Source organism: Tursiops truncatus, chromosome 16 (assembly GCF_011762595.2).
Source record: "Tursiops truncatus isolate mTurTru1 chromosome 16, mTurTru1.mat.Y, whole genome shotgun sequence".
Taxonomy (NCBI): Eukaryota; Metazoa; Chordata; class Mammalia; order Artiodactyla; family Delphinidae; genus Tursiops; species Tursiops truncatus.
The window spans coordinates 49,916,911-49,937,641 of NC_047049.1; the positions used below are offsets into that span (position 1 = coordinate 49,916,911).

General features: G+C 38.2%; 1 protein-coding gene across 8 annotated transcripts in view; it reads right to left on the minus strand.

Moving 5' to 3' along the window:
• The window catches only part of CCSER2 (coiled-coil serine rich protein 2), a 162,539-nt gene that overhangs the window by 68,388 nt on the left and 73,420 nt on the right, over positions 1–20,731 (minus strand). For 7 of the 8 annotated variants that reach the window (XR_002174499.3, XM_019925751.3, XM_019925752.3 and 4 more), the window contains one exon: positions 17,847–18,009. Coding sequence is in view for 7 of the 8 variants with exons in the window: in XM_019925751.3 (XP_019781310.1) it covers positions 17,847–18,009 (163 nt within the window). In the remaining variant the exon portion in view is untranslated. Of the gene's footprint in view, positions 1–17,846; positions 18,010–18,705; positions 18,842–20,731 lie in introns of those variants that run through there. The other variant, XM_019925757.3, reaches the window with a different exon arrangement.

The following is a 20,731-nucleotide window of genomic DNA, read 5'->3' on the forward strand; positions in this document are numbered from 1 at the left end:
AGAGGGTCCAAAATACACCCGTACATATGTATGGTAAAGGAGCAATGGCAATTCAAAGGAGAGAGGACAGACTTTTCCATAAATAGTACTAGAACAATTAGACATTCACACCTTCCACAAAAATTAACTAAACATGGATCAAAGACCTAAATGTAAAACGTAAAACTACAAAATAACAACGAATAAAATCCAGGTGACCTTGGCAATAAGTTTTTAGACATGACACAAAAAGTACAATACATGAAAGTAAAGACTGACTAGCTGTACTGCATAAAATTAAAAACGTCTGCTCTGTGAAAAACATCATTAGGAGAATGAAAAGGCAAACCACAGGCTGGAGAAAATATTTGTAAAATATGTATCTGATAAAGGACTGGTATCTAAAATATATAAAGAACTCTTAAAATTCAATAAGAAAACAGATAACCCAATTTAAAAATAAGCAAAAGATCTAAACAGACATGTCACTAAGAAGATACACAGATGGCAAATAAGTATAAGAAAAAATGCTCAACATCATATGATTAGAGAATTGCAAATTAAAACAACAATGAGATGTCACTACACACCTATTAGAACAGTTAAAATCCACAACACAACACCAAATGCTGACAAGGATGTGTATCAACAGGAGCTCTCACTCATTGCTGGAGGAAATGCAAAATGTACAGCCACGGCAGTTTCTTACCAAACTAAACATACCCTTACTATATGACCCTGCAATCGTGCTTCTTGGTATTTACCAAAATGAGTTGAAAACTTACCCACATAAATGTTTAGAGAAGTTTTATTCATAATTGCTATATCTGGAAGTAATCAAGAAGTCCTTCAGTGGGTGAATGGATAAACAAACTATAGTTCATCCATACAATGGACTTTTATTTAGTAAAAAGAAATCACTGTTCTTTAGTGATATAAAGCCATGGAAAGACACAGAGGAACCTTAAACACGTATGGCTAAAAACAGCCAATCTGAAAAGGCTACATTCTGTTTCAAACTATATGGCATTCTGTTTAAAAGGCAAAGCTATGGAGACAGTAAAAAGATCAGTGTTTGTCAGGAGTGTTGCCAGGGGGTAGCGATAGGGAGGAGAAGAAAGGGATGAATAGATGGAGGATGTGGGGTTTCAAGGGCAGTAGAATTATTCTGTATGATACAGTAATGGTAGATATACATCATCATGCATTTGTCAAAGTGCATAGAATGTACACACAACTTATTGGTTCCAGGCATTTAAAATGAAACCTAATATAAACTATGAATTTTAGTTAATAATAATGTATCAACATTGACTCATTAATTGTAACAAATATTCTACACTAATGCCAGATGTTAGTAATAGAGAAACTGTGCATAAGTGGTGAAGGAATATATGAGAACTCCCTGTACTTTCTGCTCAAAATTTCTGTAAACCTAAAACTGCTCTAAAAAATAAGGCAATTTAAAAAAAAATCCATGACAAAAGGAAAAGAAGGAAGTACTTACAGAATGGCAGAATAAAAGATCTCAAAAATCCACTCCTCCATAAAAGCTCTGAGAATACTGGCAAATTTGTCAAAACTTTTTCAGAGCTCTGGAATCGCTTGCAACAACTGAAGAGCACTTACTGAAAAAAACTACCTGAATCTCATGAGAAGAACAAACTCTGTGACATTTTAATTTATTCTATTTCCCTGCCTATCTTCCTAGCTCTGTGTTGGCTTGCAAAACAAAAGCTTTACAAGTACAATGGCTGTGAAATTCAGCAATCTCTAGGGGCTGGGATAGGAGGTAAACTGGGATTGGAACTCTCCAAAAAGCACCATTTCTAGAGAATTGTTACTATTTGACCTAAATGGCACCTCCCTAGAAAAGGCCCATTCTCAGCAGTTGTTTTATTTGGCCTCATTCAGGGCTCCCTCAGGGGGAACAGCCTTATCTCTAGTACATTTGTTTTAAAAAAACAAACAAAAAAAAATCAGTGGCAATTGTTTTAAACCTCAGCTGCCTAAGATGGCAATACCACTTGGAACAAACAAGAAGGTGACCAAAAAACTTAAAGGGAAAACCTGAGGAATGAGATGTACACAGGAGTCTTTGGAAAGCTCCAACATATTCCTGGGCATAGAGAAAGCCATGGAAATACCTGAGTTCTTAATCCTTCACCTTTTGCTAACCTTGAGCCTCTGAGCAAGCAGGAAATGAAGGCTAAGAAAGTGCTGCAATCTGCTTATCAGGTTGCTGAAGGCACCCCTGAACACACACACACACACAGAGCCCCTTGGCAAAAGGCTGCGAAACTTACTGGTGTAAGGCATTTAAGGAAATCGCTTTCTAATCATTAGCTCAACAAACTCCAAAATATGATATATCATAACCAAAAGAGACACATCATAGTTAAACTGTCAAAAGCCAAAGAAAAAGTGAATCCTGACACAGCAAGAAAAAAGTGATTTATGGAATTCCCTGGTGGCGCAGTGGTTGAGAATCTGCCTGCCAATGCAGGGGGCACGGGTTCAAGCCCTGGTCTGGGGGGATCCCACATACCCCGGAGTAACTGGCCCCATGAGCCACAATTGCTGAGCCTGCGCATCTGGAGCCTGTGCTCCGCAACAGGAGAGGCCGCGATAGTGAGAGGCCCGCGCACCGTGATGAGGAGTGGCCCCTACTTGCTGCAACTAGAAAAAGCCCTCGCAGAGAAACGAAGAGCCAACACAGACATAAATAAATAAATAAATAAATAAATAAATAAATAAATTTTTTTTTAAAAAAAGGCAAAATTCCTTAAAAAAAAAGAAAAAAATGATTTATTATGTAGAAGACATGCTCAATAAGACTACAAGCTGATTTTTCATCAGAAAGCATAGGGATCAAAAACGTTAAAAGAGGGGGGAATCGGGAAGATGGTGGAAGAGTAAGACGCGGGAGATCACCTTCCCCCCACAGATACACCAGAAATACATCTACACGTGGAACAATTCCTACAGAACACCTACTGAACGCTGGCAGAAGACCACAGACCTCCCAAAAGGCAAGAAACTCCCCACGTAACTAGGTAGCGCAAAAGAAAAAAGAATAAACAGAGACAAACGAATAGGGACGGGAACTGCACCAGTGGGAGGGAGCTGTGAAGGAGAAAAAGTTTCCACACACTAGGAAGCCCCTTCGTGGGCGGAGACTGCGGGTGGTGGAGGGGGGAAGCTTCGGAGCCAGAGCCGTGGAGGAGAGCACAACAACAAGCGTGCGGAGGGCAAAGCGGAGAGATTCCCGCACAGAGGATCTGTGCCGACCCGCACTCGCCAGCCCGGGCGGCCGGGGCTGGGAGCTGAGGCTCAGGCTTCGGTCGGAGCGCAGGGAGAGGACTGGGGTTGGCAGCGTGAACACAGCCTGCAGGGGGTTAGTGCACCACGGCTAGCCAGGAGGGAGTCCTGGGAAAAGTCTGGACCTGCCAAAGAGGCAAGAGACTTTTTCTTCCTTCTTTGTTCCCTGGTGCGCGAGGACAGGGGATTAAGAGCGCTGCTTAAAGGAGCTCCAGAGACACGCGTGAGCCGCGGCTAACAGCGCGGACCCCAGGGACGGGCATGAGACGCTAAGGCTGCTGCTGCCGCCACCAAGAATCCTGTGTGCGAGCACAGGTCACTATCCACACTGCCCCTCCCAGGAGTCTGTGCAGCCCGCCACTGCCAGGGTCCCGGGATCCAGGGACAACTTCCCTGGGAGAACGTACGGCACGCCTCAGGCTGGTGAAACGTCCCGTTGGCCTCTGCTGCCGCAGGCTCGCCCCGTATCCATGCCCCTCCCTCCCCACGGCCTGAGTGAGCCAGAGTCCCGCAGCAGCTGCTCCTTTGACCCCGTCCTGTCTGAGCGAAGAACAGACGCCCTCAGATGACCTACACGCAGAGGCAGGGCCAAATCCAAAGCTGAGCCCCGGGAGCTGTGCAAACAAAGAAGAGAAAGGGAAATCTCTCCCAGCAGCCTCAGAAGCAGCGGATTAAAGCTCCACAATCAACTTGATGTACCCTGCATCTGTGGAATACATGAATAGACAACGAATCATCCCAAACTGAGGAGGTGGACTTTGAGAGCAAGATTTATTATTTTTTCCCCTTTTCCTCTTTTTGTGAGTGTGTATGTGTATGCTTCTGTGTGAGATTTTGTCTGTAAAGATTTGCTTTCACCACTTGTCCTAGGGTTCTATCCGTCCGTTTTTTGTTTTAATTTTTTCTTAATAATTATTTTTTATTTTAATAATTTTATTTTATTTTATCTTACTTTTATCCTCTTTCTTTTCTTCCTCCCTCCCTCCCTCCGTCTCTCTCTCCCTCCTTCCCTCTCTCTCTCTCTCTCTTTCTTTCTTTCTACTTTTTCTCCCTTTTATTCTGAGCCATGTGGATGAAAGGCCCTTGGTGCTGCAGCCAGGAGTCAGTGCTGTGCCTCTGAGGTGGGAGAGCCAACTTCAGGACACTGGTCCACAAGAGACCTCCCAGCTCCACATAATATCAAATAGCGAAAATCTCCCAGAGATCTCCATCTCAACACCAGCACCCAGCTTCACTCAACGACCAGCAAGCTACAGTGCTGGACACCCTATGCCAAAAAACTAGCAAGACAGGAACACAACCCCACCCATTAGCAGAGAGGCTGCCTAAAATCATAATAAGTCCACAGACACCCCAAAGCACACCACCAGACATGGACCTGCCCACCAGAAAGACAAGATCCAGCCACATCCACCAGAACACAGGCACTAGTCCCCTCCATAAGGAAGCCTACACAACCCACTGAACCAACTTTAGCCACTGGGGACAGACGCCAAACACAATGGGAACTATGAACCTGCAGCCTGCAAAAAGGAGACCCCAAACACAGTAAGATAAGCAAAATGAGAAGACAGAAAAACACACAGCAGATGAAGGAGCAAGATAAAAATCCACCAGACCTAACAAATGAAGAGGAAAGAGGCAGTCTACCTGAAAAACAGTTCAGAATAATGATAGTAAAGATGATCCAAAATCCTGGAAATAGAATAGACAAAATGCAAGAAACATTTAACAAGGACCTAGAAGAACTAAAGATGAAACAAGCAACGATGAACAACACAATAAGTGAAATTAGAAATACTCTAGATGGCATCAATAGCAGAATAACTGAGGCAAAAGAATGGATAAGTGACCTGGAAGATAAAATAGTGGAAATAACTACTGGAGAGCAGAATAAAGAAAAAAGAATGAAAAGAACTAAGGACAGTCTCAGAGACCTCTGGGACAACATTAAATGCACCAACATTCAAATTATAGGGGTTCCAGAAGAAGAAGAGAAAAAAAAAGGGACTCAGAAAATATTTGAAGAGATTATAGTTGAAAACTTCCCTAATATGGGAAAGGAAATACTTAGTCAAGTCCAGGAAGCACAGACAGTCCCATACAGGATAAATCCAGGGAGAAATACGCCAAGACACATATTAATCAAACTGTCAAAAATTAAATACAAAGAAAACATATTAAAAGCAGCAAGGGAAAAACAACAAATAACACATAAGGGAATACCCATAAGGTTAACAGCTGATCTCTCAGCAGAAACCCTACAAGCCAGAAGGGAAGTGGCAGGACATACTTAAAGTGATGAAGGAGAAAAACCTGCAAGCCAAGACTTAATCTAATCCAGCAAGGATCTCATTCAGATTTGATGGAGAAATTAAAACCTTTACAGACAAGCAAAAGCTGAGAGAGTTCAGCACCACCAAACCAGCTTTACAACAAATGCTAAAGGAACTTCTCTAGGCAAGAGAAGGAAAAGACCTATAATAATGAACCCAAAACAATTAAGAAAATGGGAATAGGAACATACATATCGATAATTACCTTAAATGTAAATGGATTAAATGCTCCAACCAAAAGACACAGACTGGCTGAATGGATACAAAAACAAGACCCATATATTTGCTGTCTACAAGAGACCCACTTCAGACCTAGAGACACATACAGACTGAAAGTAAGGGGATGGAAAAAGATATTCCATGCAAATGGAAACCAAAAGAACTCTGGAGTAGCAATTCTCATATCAGACAAAATACACTTTAAAATAAAGACTATTAGAAGAGACAAAGAAGGACACTACATAATGATCAAGGGATCAATCCAAGAAGAAGACATAACAATTGTAAATATTTACACACCCAACATAGGAGCACCTCAATACATAAGGCAAATACTAACAGCCATAAAAGGGGAAATCGACAGTAAAACATTCATAGTAGGGGTCTTAAACACCCCACTTTCACCAATAGACAGACCATCCAAAATGAAAATAAATAAGGAGGGCTTCCCTGGTGGCGCAGTGGTTGTGAGTCCGCCTGCCAATGCAGGGGACACGGGTTCGTGCCCCGGTCCGGGAAGTTCCCACATGTCATGGAGCGGCTGGGCCTGTGAGCCATGGCCACTGAGCCTGCGCGTCAAGAGCCTGTGCTCCACAACGGGAGAGACCACAACAGTGAGAGGCCCGCGTACCGCAAAAAAAAAAAAAAAAAAAAAAAAGACAAGAAATAAGGAAACACAAGCTTTAATTGATACATTAAACAAGATGGACTTAATTGACATTTATAGGACATTCAATCCAAAAACAACAGAATACACATTTTTCTCAAGTGCTCATGGAACATTCTCCAGGATAGACCATATCTTGGGTCACAAATCAAGCCTTGGTAAATTTAAGAAAATTGAAATTGTATCAAGTATCTTTTCCGACCACAAGGCTATGAGACTAGATATCAATTACAGGAAAAGATCTGTAAAAAATAAAAGCACATGGAGGCTAAACAATACGCTACTTAATAACGAACTGATCACTGAGGAAATCAAAGAGGAAATCAAAAAATACCTAGAAACAAATGACAATGGAGACACGACGACCCAAAACCTATGGGATGCAGCAAAAGCAGTTCTAAGAGGGAAGTTTATAGCAATACAATCCTACCTTAAGAAACATGAAACATCTTGAATAAACAACCTAACCTTGCACCTAAAGCAATTAGAGAAAGAAGAACAAAAAACCCCAAAGTTAGGAGAAGGAAAGAAATCATAAAGATAAGATCAGAAATAAATGAAAAAGAAATGAAGGAAACGATAGCAAAGATCAATAAAACTAAAAGCTGGTTCTTTGAGAAGATAAACCAAATTGATAAACCATTAGCCGGACTCATCAAGAAAAAAAGGGAGAAGACTCAAATCAATAGAATTAGAAATGAAAAAGGAGAAGTAACAACTGACACTGCTGAAATACAAAGGATCATGAGAGAATACTACAAGCAACTCTGCCAATAAAATGGACAACCTGGAAGAAATGGACAAATTCTCAGGAAAGCACAACCTGCCGAGACTGAATCAGGAAGAAACAGAAAATATGAACACACCAATCAAAAGCACTGAAATTGAAACTGTGATTTAAAATCCTTCAACAAACAAAAGCTCAGGACCAGATGGCTTCACAGGCAAATTCTATCAAACATTTAGAGAAGACCTAACACCTATCCTTCTCAAATTCTTCCAAAATATAGCAGAGGGAGGAACACTCCCAAACTCATTCTACGAGGGCAACATCACCCTGATACCAAAAGCGGACAGAGATGTCACAAAGAAAGAAAACTACAGGACAATATCACTGATGAACATAGATGCAAAAATCCTCAACAAAATACTAACAAACAGAATCCAACAGCACATTAAAAGGATGATACACCATGATCAAGTGGGGTTTATCCCAGGAATGCAAGGATTCTTCAATATATGCAAATCAATCAACATGATACACCATATAAACAAATTTAAGGAGAAAAACCATACGATCATCTCAATAGATGCAGAGAAAGCTTTCAACAAAATTCAACACCCATTTATGATAAAAACCCTCCAGAAAGTAGGCATAGAGGGAACTTTCCTCAACATAATGAAGTCCACATATGACAAACCCACAGCCAACATCGTCCTCAATGGTGAAAAACTGAAAGCATTTCCACTAAGATCAGGAACAAGACAAGGTTGCCCACTCTCACCACTCTTATTCAACATAGTTTTGGAAGTTTTAGCCACAGCAATCAGAGAAGAAAAGGAAATAAAAGGAATCCAAATCGGAAAAGAAGAAGTAAAGCTGTCACTGTTTGCAGATGACATGATACTATACATAGAGAATCCTAAAGATGCTACCAGAAAACTACTAGAAATAATCGATGAATTTGGTAAAGTAGCAGGATAAAAAATTAATGCACAGAAATCTCTTGCATTCCTATACACTAATGATGAAAAATCTGAAAGTGAAATCAAGAAAACATTTACCATTGCAACAAACAGAATAAAATATCTAGGAATAAACCTACCTAAGGAGAAAAAAGACCTGTATGCAGAAAATTATAAGACACTGATGAAAGAAATTAAAGATGATACAAGTAGATGGAGAGATATACCATGTTCTTGGATTGGAAGAATCAACATTGTGAAAATGACTCTACTACCCAAAGCAATCTACAGATTCAATGCAATCCCTATCAAACTACCAATGGCATTTTTCACAGAACTAGAACAAAAAATTTCACAATTTGTATGGAAACACAAGAGACCCCGAATAGCCAAAGCAATCTTGAGAACGAAAAATGGAGCTGGAGGAATGAGGCTCCCTGACATCAGACTATACTACAAAGCTACAGTAATCAAGATAGTATGGTACTGGCACGAAAACAGAAAGATAGATCAATGGAACAGGATAGAAAGCCCAGAGATAAACCCACACACATATGGTCACCTTATCTTTGATAAAGGAGGCAGGAATGTACAGTGGAGAAAGGACAGCCTCTTCAATAAGTGGTGCTGGGAAAACTGGACAGGTACATGTAAAAGTATGAGATTAGATCACTCCCTAACACCGTACACAAAAATAAGCTCAAAATGGATTAAAGACCTAAATGGAAGGCCAGAAACTATCAAACTCTTACAGGAAAACATAGGCAGAACACTCTATGACATAAATCACAGCAAGATACTTTTTGACCCACCTCCTAGAGAAATGGAAATAAAAACAAAAATAAACAAATGGGACCTAATGAAACTTCAAAGCTTTTGCACAGCAAAGGAAACCATAAACAAGACCAAAAGACAACCCTCAGAATGGGAGAAAATATTTGCAAATGAAGCAACTGACAAAGGATTAATTTCCAAAATTTACAAGCAACTCATGCAGCTCAATAACAAAAAAACAAACAACCCAATCCAAAAATGGGCAGAAGACCTAAATAGACATTTCTCCAAAGAAGATATACAGACTGCCAACAAACACATGAAAGAATGTTCAACATCATTAATCATTAGAGAAATGCAAATCGAAACTACAAGGAGATATTATCTCACACCAGTCAGAATGGCCATCATCAAAAAATCTACAAACAATAAATGCTGCAGAGGGTGTGGAGAGAAGGGAACACTCTTGCACTGCTGGTGGGAACGAGAATTGGTTCAGCCACTATGGAGAACAGTATGGAGGTTCCTTAAAAAACTACAAATAGAACTACCATATGACCCAGCAATCCCACTACTAGGCATATACCCTGAGAAAGCCAAAATTCAAAAAGAGTCATGTACCAAAATGTTCATTGCAGCTCTATTTACAATAGCCCGGATGTGGAAACAACCTAAGTGCCCATCATCAGATGAATGGATAAAGAAAATGTGGCATATATATACAATGGAGTATTACTCAGCCTTAAAAAGAAACGAAATTTAGCTATTTGTGATGAGGTAGAGAGACCTAGAGTCTGTCATACAGAGTGAAGTAAGTCAGAATGAGAAAGACAAATACCGTATGCTAACACGTATATATGGAATTTAAGAAAAAAAAATGTCATGAAGAACCTAGGGGTAAGACAGGAATAAAGACACAGACCTACTGGAGAACGGACTTGAGGATATGGGGAGGGGGAAGGGTGAGCTGTGACAGAGCGAGAGAGAGAGAGGCATGGACATATATACACTAACAAACGTAAGGTAGATAGCTAGTGGGAAGCAGCCGCATAGCACAGGGATATCAGCTTGGTGCTTTGTGACCGCCTGGAGGGGTGGGATAGGGAGGGTGGGAGGGAGGGAGGCGCAAGAGGGAAGAGATATGGGAACATATGTATATGTATAACTGATTCACTTTGTTATAAAGCAGAAACTAACACACCATTGTAAAGCAATTATACCCCAATAAAGATGTTAAAAAAAAAAAAAACACTCACATTTACCATTGCAACAAAAAGAATAAAATATCTAGGAATAAACCTACCTAAGGAGAAAAAAGACCTGTATGCAGAAAATTATAAGACACTGATGAAAGAAATTAAAGATGATACAAATAGATAGAGAGATATACCATGCTCTTAGATTGGAAGAATCAACATTGTGAAAATGACTCTACTACCCAAAGCAATCCATAGATTCAATGCAATCCCTATCAAACTACCACTGGCATTTTTCACAGAACTAGAACAAAAAATTTCACAATTTGTATGGAAACACAAAAGACCCCGAATAGCCAAAGCAATCTTGAGAATGAAAAACGGAGCTGGAGGAATCAGGTTCCCTGACTTCAGGCTATACTACAAAGCTGCAGTAACCAAGATAGTATGGTACTGGCACAAAAACAGAAATAGAGATCAATGGAAAAGGATAGAAAGCCCAGAGATAAACCCATGCACATATGGTCATCTTATCTTTGATAAAGGAGGCAGGAATGTACAGTGGAGAAAGGACAGCCTCTTCAATAAGTGGTGCTGGGAAAACTGGACAGGTACATGTAAAAGTATGAGATTAGATCACTCCCTAACACCGTACACAAAAATAAGCTCAAAATGGATTAAAGACCTAAATGGAAGGCCAGAAACTATCAAACTCTTAGAGGAAAACATAGGCAGAACACTCTATGACATAAATCACAGCAAGATCCTTTTTGACCCACCTCCCAGAGAAATGGAAATAAAAACAAAAATGGGACCTAATGAACAAATGGGACCTAATGAAACTTCAAAGCTTTTGCACAGCAAAGGAAACCATAAACAAGACCAAAAGACAACCCTCAGAATGGGAGAAAATATTTGCAAATGAAGCAACTGACAAAAGATTAATCTCTAAAATTTACAAGCAGCTCATGCAGCTGAATAACAAAAAAGCAAACAACCCAATCCAAAAATGGGCAGAAGACCTAAATAGACATTTCTCCAAAGAAGATATACAGACTGCCAACAAACACATGAAAGAATGTTCAACATCATTAATCATTAGAGAAATGCAAATCGAAACTACAAGGAGATATTATCTCACACCAGTCAGAATGGCCATCATCAAAAAATCTACAAACAATAAATTCTGGAAAGGGTGTGGAGAAAAGGGAACACTCTTGCACTGCTGGTGGGAATGTGAATTGGTACAGCCACTATGGAGAACAGTATGGAGGTCCTTTAAAAAACTACAAATAGATCTACCATATGACCCAGCAATCCCACTACTAGGCATATACCCTGAGAAAACCATAATTCAAAAAGAGTCATGTACCAAAATGTTCATTGCAGCTCTATTTATAATAGCCAGGAGATGGAAACAACCTAAGTGTCCATCATCGGATGAATGGATAAAGAAGATGTGGCATATATATATACAATGGAATATTACTCAGCCATAAAAAGAAACGAAATTTAGCTATTTGTAATGAGGTGGATGGACCTAGAGTCTGTCATACAGAGTGAAGTAAGTCAGTAAGAGAAAGACAAATACCGTATGCTGACACGTATATATGGAATTTAAGAAAAAAAAATGTCATGAAGAACCTAGGGGTAAGACAGGAATAAAGACACAGACCTAGTAGAGAATGGACTTGAGGATATGGGGAGGAGGAAGGGTAAGCTGTGACAGAGCGAGAGAGTGGCATGGACATACATACACTACCAAATGTAAAATAGACAGCTATGGGAAGCAGCTGCATAGCACAGGGAGATCAGCTCGGTGCTTTGTGACCACCTAGAGGGGTGGGATAGGGAGGGTGGGAGGGAGGGAGATGCAAGAGGGAAGAAATATGGGAACATATGTATATGTATAACTGATTCACTTTGTTATAAAGCAGAAACTAGCACACCATTGTAAAGCAATTATACTCCAATAAAGATGTAAAAAATAATAATAATAAAATAAAAAAATAAATAAAATGAGCAAAGGATATGAATAGATATTTCTCCAAAGAAGATATATAAATGAGCAATAAGCATATAAAAAATGTTCAACATCATTAACCATCATGGAAGTGTGCATCAAAATCACAAGATTCCACTTCATATCCTCTAGGATGCCTAGAATCAATAAGTCAAATAACAAGTGTTGTCGAGGATGTGGAGAGATTGGGACCCTAATAAACTGTAAATGTGAATGTAAAATGGTTCTGTCTCTTTAGGAAACAGTCTAGAAGTTTCTCAAAAGTTTAAACAAAGAGTTTCCATATGACCCAGCAATTCTACTCTTAGGTGGCATACCCAAGAGAAATGAAAACATACATCCACACAAAAACTTGTACACGAATGTTCATAGCAGCATTATTTATAATAGACCAAAACTAAAAAAGAATGAAATGACCATCAGCTGGTGAATGAATAAATAAAATGTGGCATATCCATACAATGGATTAGTATTTGTTGATAAACAGAAGTGAAGCAATGATACATGCTACAACATGGATGGACCCTGAAAAATCATGTTAAGTTCAAGAAGCCAGACACAAAGGACAACATATTGTATCATTCAATTTATATGAAATATCCTAACAGGCAAATCTATAGAGACAGAAAGCAGATTAGTGGTTGCCTAAGGCTGGAAGGTATGGGCGAGTAGGGTAGGGGGGTGACTAAGGAATATAGGGTTTCCTTTCAGGGGTGATGAAAATGTTGTAAAATTGATTGTGGTGATTATTGCACAATTCAGTAGATACTGAATATAAAAAGCCATTGAACTGTACACTTTGAATGGGTGAACTGTATTAGATGTGAATTGTGTATCAATAAAGCTGTTAAAATTTAAAAAAAAAAATAAAAAGGACAGAAAAAAAAAAAACGTTAAAAGAAAGCCTATCAACCAAGAATCCTATATCCAGCGAAACTATCCTTTAAAATTAAAGAGAAACTAAAACATTCCCAGATAAACACAAACTGCGTGAATTTGTTGCTATCAAACCTTCCCTACAAGATATATTTAAGTTGGAGACTTTAATACCTCCTTCTCATTAATGGATAAAACAACTAGGAGGAAGGTCAGCAAGGAAACAGAAGATTTGAGCAACACTACAAACTAAGGAAACCAAACAGACATGCACAGAATATATGAGATTAAATTAGTAATCAAAAAGCTCACTGCAGGGCTTCCCTGGTGGTGCAGTGGTTGAAAGTCCGCCTGCCGATGCAGGGGACACGGGTTCGTGCCCCGGTCCAGGAAGATCCCACATGCTGCGGAGCGGCTGGGCCCGTGAGCCATGGCCACTGAGCCTGCGCGTCCGGAGCCTGTGCTCCGCAACGGGAGAGGCCACAACAGTGAGAGGCCCGCGTACCGCAAAAAAAAAACCCAAAAACAAACAAACAAAAAACTCACTGCAAAGAAAAGCCAAAACCCAAATAACCTCAATGGTGAATTCTATAAAACATTTAATGAAGAATTAACAAAATTCCTTCATGAACTCTCTCAAAAATAGAAATGAAACACTTCCCAATTCAATTTATGTGATAATATCAAAACGACGAAGACATCTCAAGAAAACTACAGACCAGTATTTGTTATGAATGTATACAGAAAAATCTTCAACAAAACACTAGCAATTTGAATCTAGCAACATCTAAAAGGATACCATGACCAAGAGGGATTTATTCGAGAAATGCAGGGTTGATTCAACATCTGAAAATCAAAGTCATACACCACGTGAACAGAATGAAAGGAAAAATGATTATCTCAATAGACACAGCAATAGCATTTGAAAAATGCTATCTAATACCTGTTCGTGATTAAAAAAAAAACACTCAACAAAATAGGAATAGAAGGGAACTTCCTCAACCTGATAAAGAGTATCTATGAAACCCACAGTTAACGTCATACTTAACAGTGAAAGACCAAATGCTTTGCTCCTACTATCAGAAAGAAGACAAAGATGTCTGCTCTCATCACTCCTTAACTTGTACTGGAGATTCTAGCCAATTATGCAGGGGGGAAAAAAGGGAAAGCATCCAGATTGAATAGAAAAAGGTAAAACTATCTCTATTCTCAGATGACAGATCTTATATATAAGAGACTCCTAAGGAACTAGGTAGTCGGAAGGTTAAATGAATCATGCACATGAACATTGGAGGCTACACTCAGAGTTGTAGCAAAGTTTACAATGAAGAGGGAAAGTGAGCCAAGGGCCAAGATTTTTGTGAGCTAGGGATTGGGACCGTTAAGGAGGAGTTGATAAAGCCAAATGCCCTAAGTGTCAAATGAAAGAGGCTTAAGAACACTTCATTTAGAAGTAACAATGAGGAGCGAAGACAAAGACCTCACCCCTAAACAGCACAGTACTAGAGTGCCTGGAAAATAAGAATCTTTCATGTAAGAATGCTACTGAGGAATTAGTACATTTAGGAAAAAGTTACAATCAGGAGAATATAGGTGAAGAAGTCAAGGATATGGGTTTGTTAAGATGTGAAAGAATTCCATATGGTTAATGGAGGGTGCAGGGAAAAGGGGAGGTCTGGGGAGAAAAGAGGAATAAAAGGATAGGCCAGGTGAAAAGAGAAACAGTACTGACAAAAATACAGAGAAAGTAGATAAGTGGTTCTGAACCACCAGTCCCCTGAATTACAGATTAAGACATAATCCTGTAATTAATTATGACAACGATGGGAACTGAAGGACAGACAGGAAAGGGGACCAGCAACATTCAAGAAGTCATAGAATGGGAAGAGGAATTTTTACACATGTAATATTAAACGACCCTGGGGTTAGTACATCCAATTCTTTTAAAATCAAGGTATAGAAAGAAAATAATAGTTTTAAGGTTTGCTGGAGTAAGGCTTATCTTAGATGAGATTTCTCTCTCTACCACCCATCCCCATAACTGGCTCTGAGAAATCTAGAAGTCCCAAACCTCGCACAGCTACCCAAAAGCCTGAGGGGATCCATAAACTGGTTAACCTATAACCAGTCATAACAAACCAGTATGTGTCAGTTCACTTGTTGGGAAGTTCTGTGCTGAGTCAGATTAGCAACCACCAAGAGTTCTGTGCATTTCTCTCTCCTCATCGAGACTCACAAGTGTGGATGATCCACAAACCACTAGTCCCTCAAAATACACTGTGTAGAAGGGATTTGTCCTCATGTTTTGGAAAATGGCTACATATTTTCCTGTACCACCTTTTGTAACATCACAGTACTATAATTATATATTAAAGGCACTGCAGAGTCTACTATTTAAAAAAAAAATTAACTTCGATTAACTTGTTCTTCCTATACTCATCTGATCAGTCTCCCTTTTCTACATCTATTGAAATCCAGGAATACAGTTTTTGAAAAATGTTGCTTAACTTTTCTGGCAGATAAATAATCAGTCTCATTGATCTCTTGATCAATGAGATCTCATTGATCTCTTGATCTCTTGATCATTCCCAGGGACAGAGACTGCTATCTCCAGGTAATTCATTCCATTTTGGATATTCTGATTAATAGTCTCACAAAGCTGAAATTTGCCACCCTTTATCTTAAAATGCATAGATAATTTTGCTATCTACAGTTAGAGATCACATTTATTCATTCCTCCAATTGGTAGTTCCTCCTGAACTACCAATTCAGCTAGGAACCTAAGAGCAGTTCTCTGAAAATGTCACTGTTTCATACATGGTTTTGCACATGCTATTTTTTCCATCTGAATACTCACCCTTCTACAGAAACTGATCCTCTGCAATTGCTACAGTCATGGTTATCAGTTCAACAGGAACTTTCTTTATGCATCACTATCCTAGACAAAAACCTGTATGCTCCTGGAGTCCTGTATACAACACTCTGAGGCACCTCTCATCATTACACTGTACTAATACTGCATTATAACTATCTACATACCTGTCTCTCCCATACACTAAACACCCTGGCAGCAGGAAGTATTTACTACTCATATTTGTATGGGATGGAAAAGGCACAAGAGTCTGCTACCTACCTGATAATTGCAATGATTCCAACTGACCTCACACACTGCATAATTCTTTTTAACCTCCTCAAAACAATGCTCCCAGAAGCCACTACCAATCTACAGCTTTCACCTCTCACACCATCTCCAACTTCATTCCAGCTTGAGAATTCAGCACAGAGCTCAACATACAGGTTCTCAAAAAATACTTCTCAAATGGTTGAATAAATCTTGTCTTATAAGCAAAGGTTCATATTTTAGGTAGGCTTCTAAATTTTCATAAGTTGGCCTTAAATTTACCTTCTTATAAACCAACCATCAAAGATGAAGGAAGCATCATCTTCATTATTAGCAATGAAGACTATCTTTACATCAGATTCCTGCCTGATAATACCAACTCTCTGATGTCCATTCCTTATCAAAAGCCCAGATAACAGAAACAGAACAGCCAAAATAATGCCTGGAAGGGTATGTACTCCATACATTCTTCCAGATCTTCTAAATTTTATCCTGGCATCAAATTTTACCAACAGAAGGATCTTTAGTTGGACCTCACTGTTTCATGATCCACTGTACAACTGCCTTTTGTCACTTAAGAGTTTTTTGTAGCATGGATTGAAGAACATAAAGAAAATACAGACTTAAGGAATTTATCATTATTTCTACTTTGGGAAGCTGTCTGAGACCTGTCCACTATATCACAAGGTAGTCTCCTTATAAGAAATCATGCAAAGCAACTGCTTTCAGGTTTCTATCTCATAAAAGCAAATTAACTGAGAAACATACCCTTTATCTTATATATATTATAAATCTTGTAATGGATCAAGTTTTGTTCTTTGCTTTTGCTGCAAGGAATCTTAATTTTTTTTCTTACTTCAAGAACTATACAGTGCCTTAAGTTTCCCCCCTTCCATTGTGTCTTTATCCCAATTTTATTATTTGTATTGTAAATGTGCTCCAAAAGGACCTCAAATCCCTAGGAGAATGAGATGACAGAGTAAAAAGGGAAAAAATTAATAACTGCCATCGGGTGCCTATAGTAAGTCAGACACTGTTCCAGGCACTTTTATCCCTGATCCTTGAACACTGAGAGAAAGGTATTATTAAGTATGTTTTACAGATGGTAAACTGAAGTAGAGAGGGGTTAAAAAATTATCTAAGCTCACAAAACTAAGTTGTACCAGGCCAGGGTTTGATCCCAGGTTTGAATGACTATACAGCCACACTATACATAAGGTCTGACCAAATTAAAGACTATGGTACACTTCAAAAAGAAAAAGAATTCTAGTACAGTACTTGAGGAATTTTAAAATTTCAATTTATTATATAAGCAAAAGAAGACAAATCACTTGAAACTAATTTTACACATTAATATCTTAAACATAATAAACTTCAACAAAGTCAACATCTCTGATCATTCCCAAATAAGAACCAGAAAACCACACGAAAATTTAAAGTTCAAACAGCAAAAATTTAAAGTTCAAACAGCTAATGAAAAAAGATTTAAGTCAAAAGAAAAGAATTAGATTATTCCAATTAGTATCACATATAACTTGAAATGTTTTTTGGTGCCTCTAAAAACAAAGACGAAAAACAGTTTTAAGGGGTGGGCGGAAATATGATTCTAAACTAATAAGATGGAAAATATAATTGAAATTAGACTCACCTGCTCAAGTCACTTTTTCCATAGTGATGATAGTGGTCAGGATGGCTAAGGTGGTAATGCTCCTGTCCACTCCACCTCTGGGGTGGCCTTTTCCAAAATCCTTCTTGAGACTGCCGAACATTTCTGTCTGATCGGTCAAAGCGGTTCATATTGTCACACTCCACTAGACAAATTCAAAAGCGAAACACTAGAAACATGTACACAAACTCTATAAAAGCTAACTACTTACAGCTCAATAATTAAATGCTGCTGAAAATATAAAAGTAATGTTCTAAAACTACCAGCCATTTATGTTAGCTAACCACAAAATCAAGATTTCCAGAAGAAAAATGACTAGTTCTTTCAGTGAAAACCAAACTTTATATTATTCAAACTGAAGTAAATTATAGAACTTTCATTATCACAGTCACTTAAGTAACAACAGTCCCACTGTTTTAAAACAAGCAAATTATCCTTGAAATCAACATTATACATTTTAAACACCAGTAGTCAGTTTTAAGTGGTTTTCATCATTATCAGTAGTTGGTTCTGACTTCAGAATGAAAATGACAAGAAAAAGTAGAAGATTTTAAGTCTGGTAGAGAACTCATTCCTAAAAATGAATGCCACAATTAATTTTTACTGATTTCAAGAAGCACAAATTAACTCTTCATCATAAACAAATCATATTTTTTAAATTAAGCTCACAGTTTTAGAAAGTAAAATGCTCCAATCTGCCGACAGTGGAGCTTGTTCAAAAATGCCACTGAAAACAAAGCCAGTACTTTGCAGCAACAAACAGTACACTCCCTGAAATCTAAATGCCACAAAAACATGAAAAGAATTTCTTTGAAACACCCCAAGCTTCTCCTTCACTTACCCAAACACTTTTTCCTCACATATCTGAGCACTCACTAAGAGAGTTACTTTGTACGAGGGAGACATTGTGTCGCTTGCTGCCTACTCAGACATAGTTGCATACAAGGCACTGACAAACAGGCCTTCCTTCCTGCTCAACTCCCAGCCCTCCCTGTGGGAAGCAAGCCCAGTTTACCCTGTGACTCCATCTTCACTCAGTGCTTACATAGCCTCTGAGTTAAGACTGTTACTAAAAATACAACTAAACACTAACCCAAGGCAGGAACAGGAAAGGTTTCTCTAGTCTGAGAATTATTACATGAGAAAGTTCAAATTCTGCATGTTCAGAATCCCTTGTGATAAGAAAGCTTTAGAAATCAACGTAATCCTCCCCAATTAAAATTAAAAAAAAAAACCTCATTATTTAAATGATTTTTTTAACTTAACCTAAACCTGAATTTGATACATGGCAAGTGTTTGATTACAGTATACCAGATAAAAACAAACTTCCCCACTCCAAAAAAAGGTTGATATAATTAAAGTGTATATGTTCAATTCTCATATACACTGAACTCACTGTGAACACATTACTTGTATATGAGTAACAATTTAAATAAGGTTCTAAAAGACATTGAAATTTTGTTTATTAGAAAATTTCCATTAGAGAAATCAATTTGGGGAAAAAAAACGATAGGTTTTATAGTTTAAACAAATTTTTTTTAAGAAAAAATTTTTAAAGAAGACTTACATTTGAAATTATTTCTAACAATTTCTCATCATCTTATTGGGATAAATTAAGATATACATATTTTTTTAAAGTTCAATAAAGAAAACAGGACTGTTATGTAAATAAAGGCATGGTGATCATTATGCCGCAAAAGTAAGGAGGAGAATATAAGACGGCAAAAGAAAAATAAATTGAAAAATAATCCTAAGAAGGCTTAAAAATGCTTTTAGTTGACATTCACATTATACTCATAGACTCAGTTAACTTCCTTAAGTATTTTTAAATGGCATTAAAATGTTACTTTAGGTTAAGAAATTCTGTATAGCTGAGGGATAATCTATATCTACTTTTAAATCTGAATTCATATTTCCTCTTAATTCACACAGGTAAAATTCCACTCACTCCCCAAAAAAGAAATTCTGCAATAAGAATCTGATATATAATTAGTATATCATCCACACAGTGCACTCAGAGTAATAAGAAGCACACTAATCAGGAAAACAAGTCAGGAGATGGGGTTAAATGCTGTGGGAAATTATAATGCAGAAAATGATGTGCTGCTTTTGTATTTACTAAAGATTGTTGGTACTACACACAGGCTCCAAATAAAGCACTTTCATTGAAACATGAACTCAACCATCACCATAACGACAAATAGGCACCGGAAACAAATATTTTCCGTGACTACAAAACACTATTGTTAGAATTGGGACAGAGGGGGGTTTAAACTCTCAGAAAAATGTCTCCTCCAAGACTCTGAAGGAAGGAAGGGTCCCGCTTATACTACTACCTGCAGTACCCATCAATCATGTTTTGATACACTTTAAAATGTTACTAAGAAGAGAATGCGAAATAACATTAGTGGTGGTTTCTTAGAAAAGACTAAGGGCAGAGAGAAAGAAATAACATAGAAAATAAAATGGAAAGCCAATAAAATTACAAGATGGAGTTAATTTAAAGCCAGTTTCCAGCGCCAATGAAGGAACAGGACAAACAAGACTAAGAAAGGAAATAAATCCTTCTGAATGTGTAATATCATAGGGAAGGATGAGGCAAACCTAAAGGCTTTCCAAAAAAAATTTTAACCAATATGCTGATCAAAACTATCTACACACCAGATTTGACCCTAATTATGAGTTTAGGAATAGAGAATAAATAAACGCCTTCTAAAGGGGCTTTCTAGCTCCCAAAGTAAAAGGCAGATTTTAGTAGGTTTTTTACTATGAGTAGGAGACAGAATTTTCAGTACTTCTACCCTGTGATGAGGGAAAGAGACTCTAACATAGCTAACTGAAAGGTATGGGATATGGAGATGCCTATG